General features: G+C 36.7%; 1 protein-coding gene across 2 annotated transcripts; it reads right to left on the bottom strand.

Moving 5' to 3' along the window:
• Positions 1-294: 294 nt before the first annotated feature.
• fybb (FYN binding protein b) lies at positions 295-17001 on the bottom strand. Of its 2 annotated transcripts, XM_044144182.1 has the most exons (19): positions 16813-17001; positions 10225-11221; positions 7136-7250; positions 6983-7026; positions 6677-6699; positions 5452-5504; positions 5095-5215; positions 4829-4988; positions 4055-4172; positions 3745-3764; positions 3556-3628; positions 3306-3392; positions 2828-2868; positions 2441-2519; positions 2222-2321; positions 1971-2133; positions 1568-1598; positions 1447-1481; positions 295-1361 (listed from the first exon to the last, which is right to left on the bottom strand). In XM_044144182.1, the coding sequence occupies exons 1-19, from the start codon at positions 16813-16815 to the stop codon at positions 1339-1341; spliced, it is 2286 nt and encodes a 761-aa protein (XP_044000117.1). In that variant the 5' UTR covers positions 16816-17001; the 3' UTR covers positions 295-1338. The 2 variants fall into 2 exon arrangements, with proteins under 2 accessions (XP_044000117.1, XP_044000118.1); XM_044144183.1 differs by lacking the exon at positions 3306-3392 and having other exon boundaries at positions 16813-17000.
• Between the last annotated feature and the right edge of the window lie 194 nt (positions 17002-17195).

The following is a 17195-nucleotide window of genomic DNA, read 5'->3' as shown; positions in this document are numbered from 1 at the left end:
GATGAAGAACACAAATCTACAAATTTAAGAGTCTTGTGGACGATGAGGTATATGAAGTTCTGACTTCCAAATTACTAAAAACTTTCCTTCCAACCATTTTTATATCCATGACAAATATAATTTATTTCATACATATCTCTAAAATATCTGTATATGTTCAACTGAGATTTATGCTCTAGGAATGTACAGTATAACTCCAGTGTTTGTTAATTCATTTACACAGGTGACCTGATCTAGCTGGCTGTATCTTCATCAACCAGAATGGGTAATGTAAAATATTCCAATCAAGTGTGGTCAAAGACACATCTTCTTTATTCTAATTATAGTTTTTGTACATGCATGCCTGCAAGGATAAAGTGTGTAAGTCATTTCAACCAGAACAGGAAATGAGACATCAATAAAAAATACAGACACAGCTAAGTGCTAAATAATAATTTAATTTAAAAATAATTTGGAAAATATGATAATTGCAATATGGTAGTTGCAAGTTTTTACCACTAGATGATACTAAGAGTCCATTGAGCACAAGATAATGATACTTATATGGAAACTGTCATGGGAACTGAATTAGGACAGTTCTTCATTATATCATTGAATGTGCATCATTCTTAATGTTTCCATGTGCCTAATTTGCATATACAGGTATGACAAAGTCTAACCTGAGTTAAGTTTAAGTTTGATAACAAAAGTGCTGTTTATTTCAGTGTGCACAGAATAGGACAAACTCAAGCTGTGAGAAAATACTATAAAAACAGGACATGAAAGGTTATTTGGCACCATAAGCAGGACATATTTACTGATGATCAAATGCCTTTCCAGTTAGACTTATAGGTAGCTATAAAATGCTCAAATAATATATCCACGCTGACAAAGACAGAATGAAGCCTCGCATGCTTAATATTTTTCTTGTATACTGTTTCTATAATGCAGCAAAACAATTAAAATAAAATTAACTTCTGTAGAGTTTCAAATGTCAACCAAAGAAGAATACATTTGGGGAAAACAAGGAAATAATAAAATACTGTTGATCTACCCAACTTCAACTTCTGCTTTACTTTTGTTTTGCTTTTGAAGCCAGAAACATAAAAAAAAAAAACCAAAAAAAAAAAAAAACACAACAACGTGGGATTGTTCAAATGACTTCAGGCTTGCCTCTCTTCCCATATCTAGTTCTCGTATAATTATCATTTTCAAAGCATATTTATAAGTTAGAACAGGGAAACTAAAGACTGTGCAGCTAACTTACAGCATCTCCTAAAGTACCATCAGTGAGCATAATAAATAACACATAGTGAAAAGTTAATAGTCTCAGTGTATTCAATCAGTGAAGGATGTTTCTCAGTCATTGTCATAGATGCAGTCTGAAATGAGGAGGAAAAAAATTTATTATAAAATAATTAATTACAGAAATGTATTAATAAATTGATCAAAACTGATTTTATATACCATCTCCTCCAATGTCGTCATAGATTTCTCCATCACTGTGGGGAAAACAAAGCAATTAGATCATGTACTTTATATTAGATGCCTTATTTGTGGTTTATATGTAAATATTTGAAGTACTTACTCCACCACATGGCTGGTTGAAACATAACCAACTGTAAAATGAGATTTTTGAGTTTAGACAAATAGAACACAATTGCAGAATTGCATTAATAATGCTAAATAAATAGTAGTCAACAAAAAGAATAACATTTTACCATCTGACCCAAACGGTCACCCTTAGACAATTTGGCTCTGTGGGTGACAGAGCCTCAGATAAAAGGAAATTGACACTAAGATTCCACTGAGTTTGTTCAACCCTGGACATGGACAGGGTTGACATTGGCCTGTTATTAACTAGAAGACCAGTCCTCATTGAAGCCAGTCTAACATTATCATGGACAGAGAGGTTGCTAGCTCTGAAAGACGACACTACTGTCACTGCATGTGTATGCAAACTTTCATCGGCATTGTGAGTAAATACTCACACTTTCCCTCTTCGTTCCGACAGACCAGTTTATCATCCTGAGCTTTGACAATCACGTCCAGTTTCTCTCCTGCTTTCAGTGGCAGGTCTTTCCCGCTCCACTTCTTATTGTTGAGTGGTGAGATGATGGTCACCTGGTACAGGACCTGTATCTCCCCGTCATACTGAGACATAATCAAAACTGCAATGTAAGCTGTGTTATTGAACAAGGTATTTCATTTAACAAAAACAGTGGTTAAAATAGCAACAAACTTTGAACTTTTTCCTGAATTCCTTCTCCTCCTTCTCAAACTTTTTCTGTTTCTTTGGGTCCATGTCTTCAGCTTTGTTTTTGCCTTTCATGCCTGGGAGGCTTGACAGGTAAACATGTGTCAGAAGGAGGATAAAACATTAATGGAAATTTAAACCTAGGTCTAAATTCCCAGGAAACTATGTGGAAACTGTTTTGTCACGAAAAAGATCTAATCGTACCTGCTGATGGGAGGAGGCGGAGGCGCATTTTGAGAGTCAACATCATCGTATATCTCCTCATCAATTGGTGCTGCAGGCACTGTGTAGCGTAAGGAAAATGCTTAATTGATCTACAACAAACATGTGTTTCCAAGTTAAATAATATACAATGAATGTACAGTGCAATCTGAATATATAAAGCAGTAATTAGCATAAATATGAAATAGTGTAATTCAGCAGCGGCTTTATTTGATACAGATAGGTTTCCACATACATAATCACCTTAAAATAATCAAAAGAAATTAAATAAGCTCTGATATTGATCTAACATCAGGGTCTATAAATCCAGCTAAAGTTTAAATTATAAAGACACTAATAACAAAGTGCTATTAATGAGCTAAACATTACCTGCATTCCCTGCTGCAGCAAACTGGTCAGGTGCCGGCAGTCTGGCTCAATAGAAATCATATGGTTCAAATGGTTATAATGACATTAATAAACCAATCAATCCAAAAAGAAGCATCATGCATCGATATTACAACATGTTAGTTTAAGCTGTTTATGCCTCAGTATGTCATGCTGTAATCAATCGCATGCAAACCTCTCGTGATGATTATTAGATTTACAGATAATAAGACATGCACACCTAAAAATTACTGTTAGATTAAAGCAGTCAGAACTGCAACTACCAGACAACAAGTTAAAACAGTTTTGTCTCATTCAGATCAAAGTGAAGTGTTTGATTTGATGCTGATCTCAGAAGGCATGTTAAAATTTGAAGTGATGTTACGTGAGCTTTATAGCAGCCAGTTATGACTGAAATATTATAGATTAATGACAGCGGACAGAAGGTCTGTGATCAATCTTACTACGGAGCGTATTTTACACTTTAGAGCTGGGAGAACGTCTGTTTCGGTCAAAGATCCGCAGGATGCTGCGGGTCCTCGCCGGTGAGGGCTGGTTTTCAAGAGAACTGCAAAGCCACCCGAGAATAAAAAGATTGAAACTTCTTTTCCTGGTTTATTTCTGTCACTTTCCAGGATGTCTTTGTTTCCCCTCAGTTCCTGCTCCTTATAAAAGGAATTCAAATATGTTAAAAGGTAAATACTTTCTTAAATTAAGAACTGAATTCCCACCTGACTTCGAGGTTTGGATCAACTACGTCATCATATATTTCTCCATCTTCTCCTGGTGGTGGCGGTAGGACAACTACCATGAAATGAATCAGAATGAGTCAGAATGCTTCTAAGAAGCAACCTTAAATTAGATGCAAAACATGCAATTATGTGTAAAGAAATACTTTAACAATTAATGTAAAATTTTACCTGCTGGCCCTTTTACACCTCTGCAGAAAGAAAAATAGTGTTTTTTTTAAGAAGCGTGTCTGTGACTGGAACAATAAACAGCTTTTTAACCCATATAAAAAAAAAAAATCTTAAATGTTTTTTGCAGTTAACAATAGCATAGCATTGTATTTTTTTTTTTTTTTTAAAAAGGAAAAATACATTCACTTGTGTTAAGATCAGTCATGTTTTTGTTTCTAAAGTGAAGAACTAGTCTTGAGAAAGATGGGTTCTGTTTCATCTGAAAAAGCTGTGTGCAAACAAATTCTGAAAAATTCAACCTTCTTCTTACCCATTGTCTGCTGAGACAACGTCAATGTCGTCATAGATTTCAGGTTCATATGCCTGAGCAGAACGATTCTTCAAGGAGTTGAAGTCAATTTCCACCAAGGTTGTCTTGACATAGCCAACTGCAGAAGAAAGAAACACTGATCATTTTGAGTCCTTGATTTTTAATAGAGCTTTTATTAACAGCTAAAATGACCATCCATTGAATGGAAAAATATAATATTGGTTTAGAAGCAAGATAAGTCTCTCAAAATGCACATTTCTGATACCTGGTCCTGCCTTCCTAAACCAGAGACACAATTATCAAAAGTGTATGATTTATACCTTGGTATGAATGAGCTTAATGAGATTCAGAAGAGAGGGAGCATTTGACTGCTTCTGCTTGTTTTATAGTATATCAGTATTTTTACTTTTCTGTCAGCAAATAGCTTGAGGACTAACTTGAAGATACTTTTTAGTTTTATGTCCTTGCAAGGGAATTATCTGTTGGTGAGTTTACAGAGTTAAATGGTCTGACAGGCAGTGTCCTCTGATTAATGTTTAACAGCTGGTATTCTTGCTCATTTTCAGAATTTTAGCTTCATGAAATGCAGTTACTGTCACAACCAATCATTTACCACTATGGAAAGTTACTTGCATCAGATTGCTTGTAATTCCCTGGAATCAGTGCAGGATGGATATTTCTCATATTTGGATTTGGGAATAAGCATATCTGGAGCTACAGACCTGAACAAAGTTGATAAAGGAATCACTGTGCAGATGATGACATGCCACATACTTGTTCCATCTGTTGTCCGTGCCAACCACTTCCCCTCTGGGTTGCCCTGAACACGGACAATATCGAGCTGGTCTCCCTGCTTCAGAGCCAGGTCCATCTTACTGCCTTTGCAGTCTGTAAGAGCTTTTCCTTTCTGAATGACCTCCAGGGCTCCAGTCAACTGTAAAACACAGATATATACAAGAACACTGTTAGCAAGAATTTTCCCAATGTCATGGAAATATCTTCTTTTTAACTTTGAACAGGTTTTGTCATTTGTCACCTACTTTAAACTTTTTCCTGGCTTCTTGCTCCTTCTTTTCTCGCTCCTTCTGCTCCTTCTGCTCCTTCTTTGCTGCCTCCAATCGCCTTTTCTCCTCTTTATCATCTTTCTTTTTGTCTTGGTCCCTTTAGATACAACAAATTAGAGGAACTCGTCAAAGCGCAAGCAGTAACTGTGAAAACAACATCATAAGTTGCATGTGGGATCTCTTTCCTAACTTATCTTTACCCTTGACTTACAACAAGACTGAAGTATTTTCTTAAATGTTGCAAAATCAGCAAAACATCAAGATGGTACATAATAAATCACCTTCAAGACAACAACTGTCACTAACAGGGACATGTTTGAGTCATTTGCTCACCATCGGTCCTCGACATCTTCATACACTTCTTCGTCTTCATCATCATTTTCCTCCTGGGCAGAGGACGTGGATAAAAGAATACCAGAAAATATCAGAAATTTCCTTTTGGCCTTTGATTATTTGAAGCAAATAATTTTTACATGCCTTTTTAAACACATTCCCTGTATGTTTGCACAGTTTAGTGTTCCAAAAATGCAACAAAAAGCCTGTATTGAAAAATTTGTCATTTTTGAAATTATTCAGACTTACAAAGGTTTTAGAAGCGTTATTTTATGACAATGTTATCACCTAAACAATAATGGTTAAGCCTATCATCCAGCAGACAGTCACTGGCATTCTCCATAAGGTGCTAAGCTACTTCGCAATTTAAGGATTCTTGCACCCAAGAACATTATTGGAAAGTTAAGTGGAAAGAAAAAGTGTGGTCAAAAAAAGTACCTCGACAGCAGCTTTAACTAGGTTAAACCACAAAAGGCCATTTCAAAAGAATTTGGTTTTCCACTGAGTTCTGAGTCCAAGCATATTAATGGAAAGATGAGTGAAAGAAAAAAGTATGCTAGATAAAGGTGGAAAATTTCGGAACAAGTGAAAATATCATATCAAAGAAATTCCGACTCAAGACTTTTGGGGAGATTCATAAGGTATAACTGGAGTAAGTCCATCCAGAGCCACCACACAAAGGTGTGTCAACAGCATTGCCTATGGTAAGCCACTTATGAACCAGGAACGTCTTCCATTGGTTGTACGGTTGTTCAGTGGTCCAAAGGATATTCAGCATTTCATTTGAAAACCAAGAGCCAAGAATAGTGGAGAAGCAGTCCAGTGACTGCCTGGGGATTTCTGCCCATTTGGAAGAGGAAGATGGAGGCCTCTGACTCAACAACACAGATGACTAGAATGGCGTTATGAAAGCAACCAGGGCTTTCTTCACATCTCAGCAGAGGCAAATGTTGATTGCCTTCAAGCCATGCTGGGTGGGTGTAGTAATACATGCAAAATAGTTTCTGCCAAGTACGGAGTGCACAAATTATATGGTACACGGGCATAGTTTCCAGTAGGCTGATATTGAAACATAATCCCCAGAAATATCGGAAATAAACAAATATGAACAGAACGAATCAGTTTAAAGAGTACCACTGTTTAGACTGAAGTACTGAAGTAAAATATTATTTGAGTTTATTTAAATCTACATCTGTAAGCAAATATAGTATCAACAATGTCTCACCTTTGCCCTCTGACTTGGATGACCTGTAAAACAGATACAACATTAAAAGAGAAAATAAAATATATGGAATAAGTAGTTTTACAATTGAAATAACTCTTCTCTGATGACAAAACATGTTAGTTTCTGTTTTGTCAAAACATCAATTGAAAGGAAGTAACAAGAGCAGATATCACATGCAAATGATCAACTGAATGAGGTGTAAGGTTCATCAGCTTAAGTCCGAGTTACATTCACTCTCATATGAAACTGAGTGAAAGCTCTGACCCTTTGAATTACAATAAATGTGTACTCAGTTAATGAACTTACTGAACACAGGAGGGGGAGGAGGAGGCGTATCGTCTGACTGGTTCCTGGGGAGCACAGTTAGGATTAGCTGTTTCTCACTGTACATGTACTCAGCTCACATAAAGCACAGTTTGTATCTTGATTAGCAATATGTTTGGGTTTTGCTGGACCTACGTGGCGACATGTCTTGCAGGCAGAACTGGCGGTAGTGTTGGTGGGGCTTGAATCTGTGGTGCATGGTTGGTCTGGCCGCTAGGTGTCAAAGGAGGGGGTTTCTTAAAACCAGGACCTAATACAGATGGAAGACAGAGAGTAAATTCATACGTGAATTCAGTATAACCAACTTAATCAACTGGAATGTTAACAAATGTCTTTTCCAAAGTTTTTCGAAACTGGAACAATTGGAAAGTCACTAAAGGACAATAAATAAATTAGATCTAATATGATGTAGAAGAATGTACAAATACTCAAGAAAAAAACTTTAAGGTTTTGTTAAAGGGCTTTGCTCCAAAAAAACAGTACAAAGGCAGCTTTTCACATTTTTCCCAATTTTTTGAAGTCTAAAATATGACTAGAGACTTGAAATATATTCGTGTTTTGATTTAAACAAGGCTATTGTAGCCTTGGCTTTATATTTAGTCCCTGTCCCTCCTGAAGGGAAACATCTCCACACCATGATACAACCAACAATTATAAAAATAAAATCTTCTACAACTTTGCTGTGTCCCTACAAGGCTTGTGGCAAACTACAAACAGGATTTTTCATCTTTGTTTAACAACAGCTTTCTTTGAGCCACTCTGGTATGAGTAATGGTAAATTTACAGTACAGACCAAAAGTTTTAACACTTTTGGTCCAAACTTTTGGTCTGTACTGTACATTGCTGGAGGGACAACAAACACTATCTTTCAGAATAATGCTTGACTTATTGCCTAACCATACCATGCAACATTGTTGCAACATACAAACCGCACGTGATGTGAGATGTAACAGAAATGTTAGTTCCTTTTAGAGCCCCAGCTTAACAACTATGTGCAACAGCAATCACACACATAGTTGGTCCTGCTATAATAAGTCAAATTAGTTTGGAGTTTGCTGTTAGAAACAGAATTTAGCGTGAAACGATCTATGTTTGCTGTAACTTACTTCCTCATGTGGTGAAACTAGCTCAGCTGTCAAAGGGGGAGAGTGGAGAAACTGGATGGGGAACTTGCTGGTGAAAAATTGAGGAACCAAGTGTGTTTCTCTAATTTCTGTCTGTTTTTTAATGACTTTGGACACAGAAGCATTTTGACAACTCTGAAATCTTCCAATTAATGTCCTGTATTCACATTAATACAGAACAGGGACCAAACAATTATGGTCAATAGAAAAAGTTGTCTACAGCAATGGTGCTCTGGCATCAACATATTGTTAAAGAATCCAAACTTTACTTCTCTTCTAGCTAACTTATAAATGTCAGAAAGACCACACAGACCTGTGAAGCAAGGCTTTTTCACACCTCTGACACTAACAAAAGTTCACAATACAACTATATGCTTCTTGTAATATACAGGAAATGTCCTTGAGATAAAAATAAATATATAATTAAGTAAATAAGAGAACTTTCTGCCTTTCCACTCACAATATAGGCAAACATTCACTTTGTACTTTTAATTGACAGAAAGTGACCAGTTAAACTTTAAGAAACAGTTTTCATTATGTATTACGATTCTTCAACAAAGAATAAAAACATCTTTGATCAGGAGAGAAAAATCTGAAATTCTTGCCTGTGGGACTGTTCTAATGTCCTTGTTGCCTTCAAGAAGTTGCTCTTAAAACAATAAGCCTGTTAAAGTTATCTCTTATTTGTCTATGGTCAAATCAAGATATATATCATTTGAAGACATTGTAATAATAACAATGCCAATAAATAGGTACTGAAAAGAACTGAAGCATTTCTTTTTTCATTATTATTTTATATATTTTTTCGGGGCATGGGGAGAGTTGAGAGGGGTCAGAGTATGCTATTTTTAATAACTCCACAATATTTTATGTTGCAATTTAGTCCATACCATTGTGTGTTATTCTTACTTCTGTTTTTATATATTTGTCTATTTTTATCTTTGCATGTGTTGCAATATGACCGAGACTTCAAAAGAGACAATCTATGTTTGAAGACATAGAGGCTGATGTAATTTAAAGTCCGTTTTGACTACCACCTTCACATCTTACTGCTACCGTGTTTTTGACATAAGCTTGTACTTATGCAAATTGCTAGCAACACAAAGAAATGTTTGGCTCATTATTTTTCAAATAAAACTCAACATTGTAATTTAATGATTTCTCACTGAAAAACTCTATTTTCTCTTTATTTTTTATGTAAAAATTAGACAGAAATTTAGTCATACTAATCTTTCTTTTGTTCTACTTCTTCTTTCACTCAAAGACTGCCAGCTAGTTGATAGGCTGATGCCTATCTGAAACAGTTCCTATTTGAAACTGTTCCCTAGATCTAAATAAAGTGTTCTTATTTCAACAAGGAACAAGAAAGTCTGACCTCACTCCTTAAAACTAATATGGGGGAACCTATAAATGTGCTTCCTGAACACGGGGATACGTTTTTAAAAGTGACTTCTTATGCTTCCTTGAACAGGTTAGGAAAGACCTATTGGTGTACAAGACATGTTCATTACATTTCTTGCCCATAATCCTTCTTAGATAATTATGACCAGTTTTTAGTCTGGTAATGTCTGGTGATTCTGAGCACTACATTTGGAATGAGCTGTTTTAGGGCCTGTTGTCACTTTAAATTCAAATAAGATGCTTCTAAGCACACTTCAATGTTTACACTTGCATGTGAAAGTGGCTGCAAACAGATGTGCAATTATACAACTATACATCTTTGAAAAGCATAAGTGGAGCCTTCTGCACAACCAACAAAAATGCAGCAAGTGGTTTCTAAACGGTAAGTCTACAATTTGGCTTTTCCAGCAGCCATTGTACAGCACATGCAGCAGCAAAGGCAGCTGACCAAACATGCTGGAGCTCTGCCAGCTTGGCTGTGGTTGCTAGGTAATGGCACAGTGCCTGTTAACTTCCAACATTTGGAAGGTCTTTAAAATGGTTTACTATCAAGAACCTTTTTTTAAACTTTTGTCAAAAAATGGCTGTGTGTTCTTTTAAGCTCTTGGGATGTGAGACCCAAATGAAGGTATAAAGGCATGCAAAAAGTGAAATTTACTTTATAAGTCCCCTTTAATAGTGTTTCTTAAATCAACTTACCATCTTCACGGGTCTCTGGAGATTTTTTAAAGCAATCTAGGTCTACTTTGGGAGGCCGATTTGGTTTAGCAGGAGGAGGACCCAAGGCTAAACTGTTGGGGAGAGGGTTGCGTTTTAAGCCTGGAGGAATGTCACCGTTAATACCGTCAGCCTGGGCAGGACCCTTCGACGGCTTCTTCAGACTTGGCTTTTTGTGGGCAGGAGGCTTTTGGGGAGGGGCAGAGTTAATAGCAGTGAAGGGTGGTTTGTTGACCCCTCCACTCTCTGTCTGCTCGGATGGGTCCTTCTCCTTGTTGAACAAACTTTGAACATTCTTGAAGTTGGTGGGGGGTTTTGGAGAAGTGAATGCTTGAGATGATGGCTTGTTCACAGTGTCTGTCTTTGTTTCTGACTGCTCTTCATTCTGCTGCCACTTTTTTAGAACGCTGCTGGGTGGCTTTTGATGCAAATTTGGTGTTTTGGGCGGCGTTGGGCCGGTGTTCGGTGTAGAACCCCCACCACTGTCTTCTTTCATCCTGCTAGGCTTGGAGTTAAGTGCTCCAGGGGGTTTTGGAAATACAGGTTTGGTTTCAGGCAAAATGGAGTTGAGTGGAGGTTTGTTAAAATTAGGTTTCTGTGTTGACCCTTTAGCTTCAGCACCCTGTGAAAAAGGTGACTTCAGTGGTGTTTGTACTTTATTAAGAACGGGAGGTTTGTTGGTGGCAGTCTCATCCAGGGAGTTGGCAAACTTGTTTGCCAGAGCCTTAGCTTTGTTTGGCTCATGTGCGTCTGAGTCACTTTTAATCAATGGAGTGCTTTTCGGAAAAGGTGGCTTGGGCGTAGAGTTTATCCCACTGCCCGAGAGGCTCTCCACAACCGGCTTCTTTTGTATGGCTGGGCCAGAAGATAGCGTCGGTTGCAGGGATGCTTTAGGACGTCCAACTGGAGTGGAGTCATCAATGCTTGCTCCTCCTGCTTGGAATCGAGCCATCATGGCCTTCACATCAGTCTTGTTTGCCTGAAACAAAAAAACAAAAAAAACATATGAACAATGTGTGTTTGGAATATACAGTTGAAACTCATGAAAATGCATACATTATGCTGCTTTTCAAACACAACTTCCTGTTGCTTTTAGCGGGAGTTTGACAGAAACAAAAAGATTCACAGAATTATGAAGTGGCAAGAATGAAGATGTGCAGAAATCTTCATTTCTGCACATCTTCATTGAGATGTTCAATTTTTGAACATCTCTCAGAGCACTTTGTATTAATATGTGTAGTACGCTCAGGAATGTGTCTCTTCAGCAAGGAATGGAAAGCTTGTCATTGTTGCTTGATAGATAGATAAAGCTGACTGTGGATAAATACAGGAAGAAAGCCCAGTAGAGGCAATAAAAGACAGCACTACAACAATTCAAAGACCCCCAACAGCCAGAGTTACAATTGAAATTTTTGTCTCAAGACTTGAAAATTGAAATTCTCATTTGCTCTCTCTCTCTGGTATGGCTCAACTTGAGCGATTTTCAAAGAGAAATTTGCTAAATCTCCTTTCCCTAAGTGGGAAAAGCTGTTAGAAACATACCCAAAATATCTTGCAGCTGCAATAGCAGCCAAATATGGTTCTGCATCATCCATGCAGATTTTTAATTCCAAAATAAAATTTAAAGCCAGATGTCTATCCACTTCACTGTCACATGCTTCTTTATCAAATCCTAATAAAATACTACTTTAACATTGACAGACAAAAACAGTAACCAAAACTGCCGATCAAAGAAAAAGGGATATGCTGTGCAGACACACAGCGACAGATAAAGTTCAAAAAGGAACAGAAAGTTGCAAAACTGAGAAAAACACCCTGTTTCCTCCCTATGTCATAATCAACTACTTTTAAAATTGGATTTTGAGCTTTTTCTCTTGCCACTTGTTCCCACAGTCAGTTTCTTTTTTTTTCTGTGTTAGGTCAGCTACACTAGATTCGAAACAAGTTCACAAAGACCTGTGGCTAAGGAGGTTCAGGTTGGTACATGCCAAAATTTTGAACAAATGGTTCAAACATGTTTAACTGTTAGTATAGTCAAGACAACAATGAAACCAGCTGTTTGCAAAGGTGTCATAAGAGGAGTATGAATTTCTCTTTCATTTCACATCGTTCACGTGGCCTGGTTAACTTTTAAAAGCTCACAATCATCCCTGCAGACAGATGTGATGCATGTCAGACCATCCTAGGAGTTAGTTTGTGAAGGTAAAAATCTATTTGCGCAAACTAAAAGTAAAAGAAAGGAAGGTTTTTGCTTTTGAGTTAGTCATCTTTAGTGTGGGAACTGTGACATGTTCAGTTATAAAAATGAAAGGATTAAAAGTATTACTTTTAATCATTGCAGTGCAAAAAATGGAAGAATGACACTATACTTTCATGACAAAAAGGCCACCTGAAGGTAGAGTCATGTATTTATCTGCTTTGAACTTTACAGTGCCGTTCAAAGGTATTCAGGCCCCTTGAATATTTTCACATTTTTTCAGGTCATAACCACATGTATTTCTTTCAATTTTGTGTGATGGACCAACACAAAGTAGAGCTTAACTGTGAATCATAAAATAAATTACACATGTCTATTATTATTATTATTATTATTATTATTATTATTATTATTATTATTATTATTATTATTATTATTATTATTGTTGTTGTTGTTGTTGTTGTTATAATACTTTAATATTACTATATAATTGTATTATTATAATACATGTTATTTACATGTTTACTTGTAAAAAATCTTGTAGTTTTTACAAGTAAATATGCAACATAGAAACGTGTACCATTTCAAGGATATGATTACTTTTTCAAGGCACCATTGAAAACAAAAGAACATTTACTTCTACCTTGTTGGTCTTGACTAATACAGATATTCAATGCAGATACTTCTCAAACCACAGTTTGCACCAACTTCCTGATCTCTTTTTGTAAACACACACTGTGAATTGCAGATGGACAGAAAACCCCCCACACTATTTTATGTTTAAGTTTCAGTCTGAAAGAAGGTGTGATCGTATTTATAATAAGGTCCTATTAACCCTGGCAGAACAACGACTGTGCCACGTAAAATGATTTTTAAAAATTTTTACACTAACCATGAAGCTGAAAAGGGATCATTGTCCTGTTATCCTCTTTTGAAAGAATCAAGTTGTAATTCAAATGCGCCATATCTATATCCATCAGATTGCTGACAAACAACAGGACAACAGTTGTATCTACCTTGAGGGTCATTTCCACAGCTGTGCTTGCATACTTTTTAAATAGCCTGGGTTACTGGCTGAGCAGCAGCAGCCGCACCTATTTTAATGAGACTTGTATGACTGGAGCCAGAGTCACCTAACCAGTAAGCAGAGATAAGAACCTGGAGATACAGAATTACTTCTAATCCAGCTGTAGTGCAATGAAAAATACGGAAAGCTCCACAGTGTACACTGACAGGGTGAAGGGGAGCAAGGTGAACTTCATATGGAACATTGCATAAAATTTACATCTAAATTCTTTATTCGTGGACATTAATATTTGAATTAGCTATTTTTAACCAACTGTTGTTTTTTTTCTGAAAACAGAAAGGAACTCTCAGGTCTTTGATCTAAAGCAAATTCTTTTTTGTATTACTTTGACTTTTAAAAGTCAAAATAATTTAGTTTGGATTATAACATTAAATGCCCCTAAATATAATCACCAAAAAATTCTGAAAAAACAAAGTTTATGTTTTATGTATCTCAAATTAGTAATTTTAACAAGAGTAATACAGTCTTTTTCACTAACATGTCACCATTCACTTTACCTAACATCTTATGTATTGATTTATGAAAAGGTGTTTTTTTGCCACTTAAATTATTCATAGACATTTTGTCTTTCTGTTGTTTCTGATTGCTTTATGTCTGTGTGAAGCGGTACTTTACCAGCAGGATTTTTATTATCCTGTTAAAATTGTACATGGCTGTCAGTTGGCAGCATTTCATGTTACTGAGATTATGACTCAGTAACTCAATGATTTAGTACTAGAGGATTAGGCAGCCATCATCGTGCATTCGGGTTTCAAACAGTGTGGCTGACTGGCTGTTGTCTTGCTACGAGGCATGGACTGGTTACCTGGATGAAAGAATAAATCTAGAAGCTACATTATTAAAAGTGCTCAAATTTTCATCTCCATGGCATCCATAAGCACGATACCCACTTCTCCACACTTAACTGGCTGAGAAATGTTTACTACTCTATCCCTTGCTTGAAAAAAAAGAACAAATTCAGAAAAATTTCTGGTTGCAAAAACTGTGGATAATCACCAATGACGGTAAAGGAGAAGAACACATCAACTCCATGGAGTTATACAGTTGGTAGAGTAGTATGGTCATGAAGTGAATAAGGGTGTATTCACACCAGCACTGTTTAGTCCGCTTTAACCAAATGTAGGTCTTTTTGCTAGAAAGTTTGTTTCATTTGGATGGACAATCAAACCCTAACGCAAACCAAAAAGACAAACTGTGATCTGCCTAAAAGCCTACGTCTCTGTTCGGTCGAAGTGAACTCTGGCGCCTATTCACAGTACAGCATTCACAGATTCACCTCTTCACAGATTTTTCTGTCAAACATATCTCCATCCTATTTATGAAAATTTTGTCTATTTGCTGATTTCTTTCACAAATATAAAAAAATGCATCGTAACAAGCTGAAATACCAAAGCTGCCAATCCAGGAGCATCATTCCCTTTTCTTAGCACTGATTGACTATAACCCCAAGAGAAAAGGAAGACTTTAGATGTTATCTTCAGCAGTATAGTGCTATGATGGTTTCCACTGTGTGTAATTGTGTGTTAAGGTATAGTTAGTGTTTGAACAAATAAGATAGGCAGTTTGAAGTGTCATTAGAGGGAGTCTCAAGTATTCATGGATTTTAGCTATTCGCAGGCTGCTGCAGTCCTCAACGTGATGTTCATAAAATAAAATAAATAGCATTATTATAACTTAAATAATCCTGTTTTATTTATTTATTTTTTATAATTTTGTATATTTTTTGTGTCAGGTGCCAGCCTGTTTGTTATTACTCAAATTATTAATCCACCAGTAGTAGTGCATGCCACTCATGTTTCAGGGACAATATCACTTCCCTGATCTTGCCAGTAACATCTCTCAGCTTATAAAAGCATCTCCAGACCAGGCTTAAACTGTAGCTGAATATAAAATAGGGGGATGAAAAAAAAAAGTTTCCTCCTGTAACTTCCTCTTCTCCACCACAGAGATCTATAACTTGCTTAATGTATTCTGAGCCAAACTGTTGCACATGTCACTTCTCTTAAAATGTGTAAACTGCAGTTGCAATTCTGTAAAAACCTGAGGACTTTGTGACATACTGGAAACCCCTCCCACTACACAGTGGCAATGAGCACTAGGCTAGTAACTGAAATAATACTAGATGTATCATATGATTTGTTAGATATATGTGTGGTTTAGATTGATTTTTGACATGTTAAGTGTGCTTTACTGCTCAGGGTACTGATTTGTCAGGGAGAAACACAATTTCTTGTAATAAAAATGATAGCTGTCATCTATATTCTAAGATGTTCAGCATTGCTTTTTCTAATGTTCATTTAATGGAAGAGAAGGATTGCTGGGAATGATTGTCTTACAAAATGTTTAGCTATTGATCCGACATTGCCCTTCAAAGCTTTTCCAGGGGCATTTAGGCCAACCTATGTTGAGACCTGTGTGAAAACCTCTGCCTTGTCAAACCTAGACTAGGTTAATCCATAACGAACAACTCATTTTTAAAAACAAAGTTTTGTAAAACATGTTTGTAAAAACTAAAAACAAGATCTACCACATGGCTCAGTGGAAGAGCAGGTGGATCTAATAAAGAGGTTGCGGTTTTAAATGCAGTTGTCTCTGGTTCGATTCATAGCTCTGGGCTATTTGCAACACGTCTTTCCCTTCTCTCTCTGACTTTCTTCCTGTTCAGCAAAAAACTTTTAAACTATTTATTTTGGAAGGAAGCCAGTATATGCTGGGTGTGGAAAGAGACCCTGAGCGGCATTAATACAGGAACTGCCATAAAAATTATAACTACATAGTTTGTATGATGAAAATATAGTTTAGGAATCATGAAGAGCCTCATAACTTCTTATAGCTGAGAAGACTTTGGAATGCAAGATAAGTTTTCCAAGTTTTCACTGTCTAGCAGACACCAGTAAAAAGGCTGTATCAATAGAAGCTCCGATGGGCACTAATCTGTCGAGATTTTTCTGAATCAGCTGCACAGCACAAAAAGACAGATGCTTTCTGTTTTAACACAGCTGAAAACCAACCTGTAGGTCAAACTGAAAACAAAAGTATCAAATATTGACATAAACTGGGGTAACACATAGTTCTCATTATTTTGACGGTAAGGATGTTGTTTTAAAGTAACAACTTTTTCATTGCAGTTATATTTGTGTTGGCAAAATATTAAGTAATGTCTGATTAATTTGAATAATGACTAATGAACTCTTCTTTATAAAATAACCCCTTATCAAAACATACCAAGCTCCATCAAAGGGTCAGGGGAAAAGGTATGATTGGTCAAAGATTAATTTCTACTCACCATCTTTGCAACAACAGTCCCAGGCAGTACAGCTCAGTTGAAGTCAGTGGACAAAAGTGTTTGATCTGTGTTTCTCAGCGAGGTTCTGTTGGTGTTGAAGAGAAATAAAAGCACCGAAGTGCGAAGGGACACTGAGCAACAAACACAGAGGAACAAACTGCTTGACACAGAGGTTGTTTTTTTCTAGTGGGTGGACGCAAGTTCTGGTCTCACCATAAGCATTTGTCTACAACTGACAACTTCCTCTCTAAGTTGTACGTGTGTGCTTTGTGAAAATGTGAGTGTCGCAGCGACTCTGTTATCTTTGGGTTTTGATCTCGTGGATTTGCCTACCTGTGGCGAACTCCCTGCAGTTTCTCCTCTGTGCTTTGTAACTGGTGTTC

The sequence above is a fragment of the Gambusia affinis genome, linkage group LG17, assembly GCF_019740435.1.
Source record: "Gambusia affinis linkage group LG17, SWU_Gaff_1.0, whole genome shotgun sequence".
In the NCBI taxonomy this organism is placed as follows: Eukaryota; Metazoa; Chordata; class Actinopteri; order Cyprinodontiformes; family Poeciliidae; genus Gambusia; species Gambusia affinis.
The sequence above is the reverse complement of the archived record's forward strand: the minus strand, read 5'-3'. Positions and strand labels throughout refer to the sequence as shown.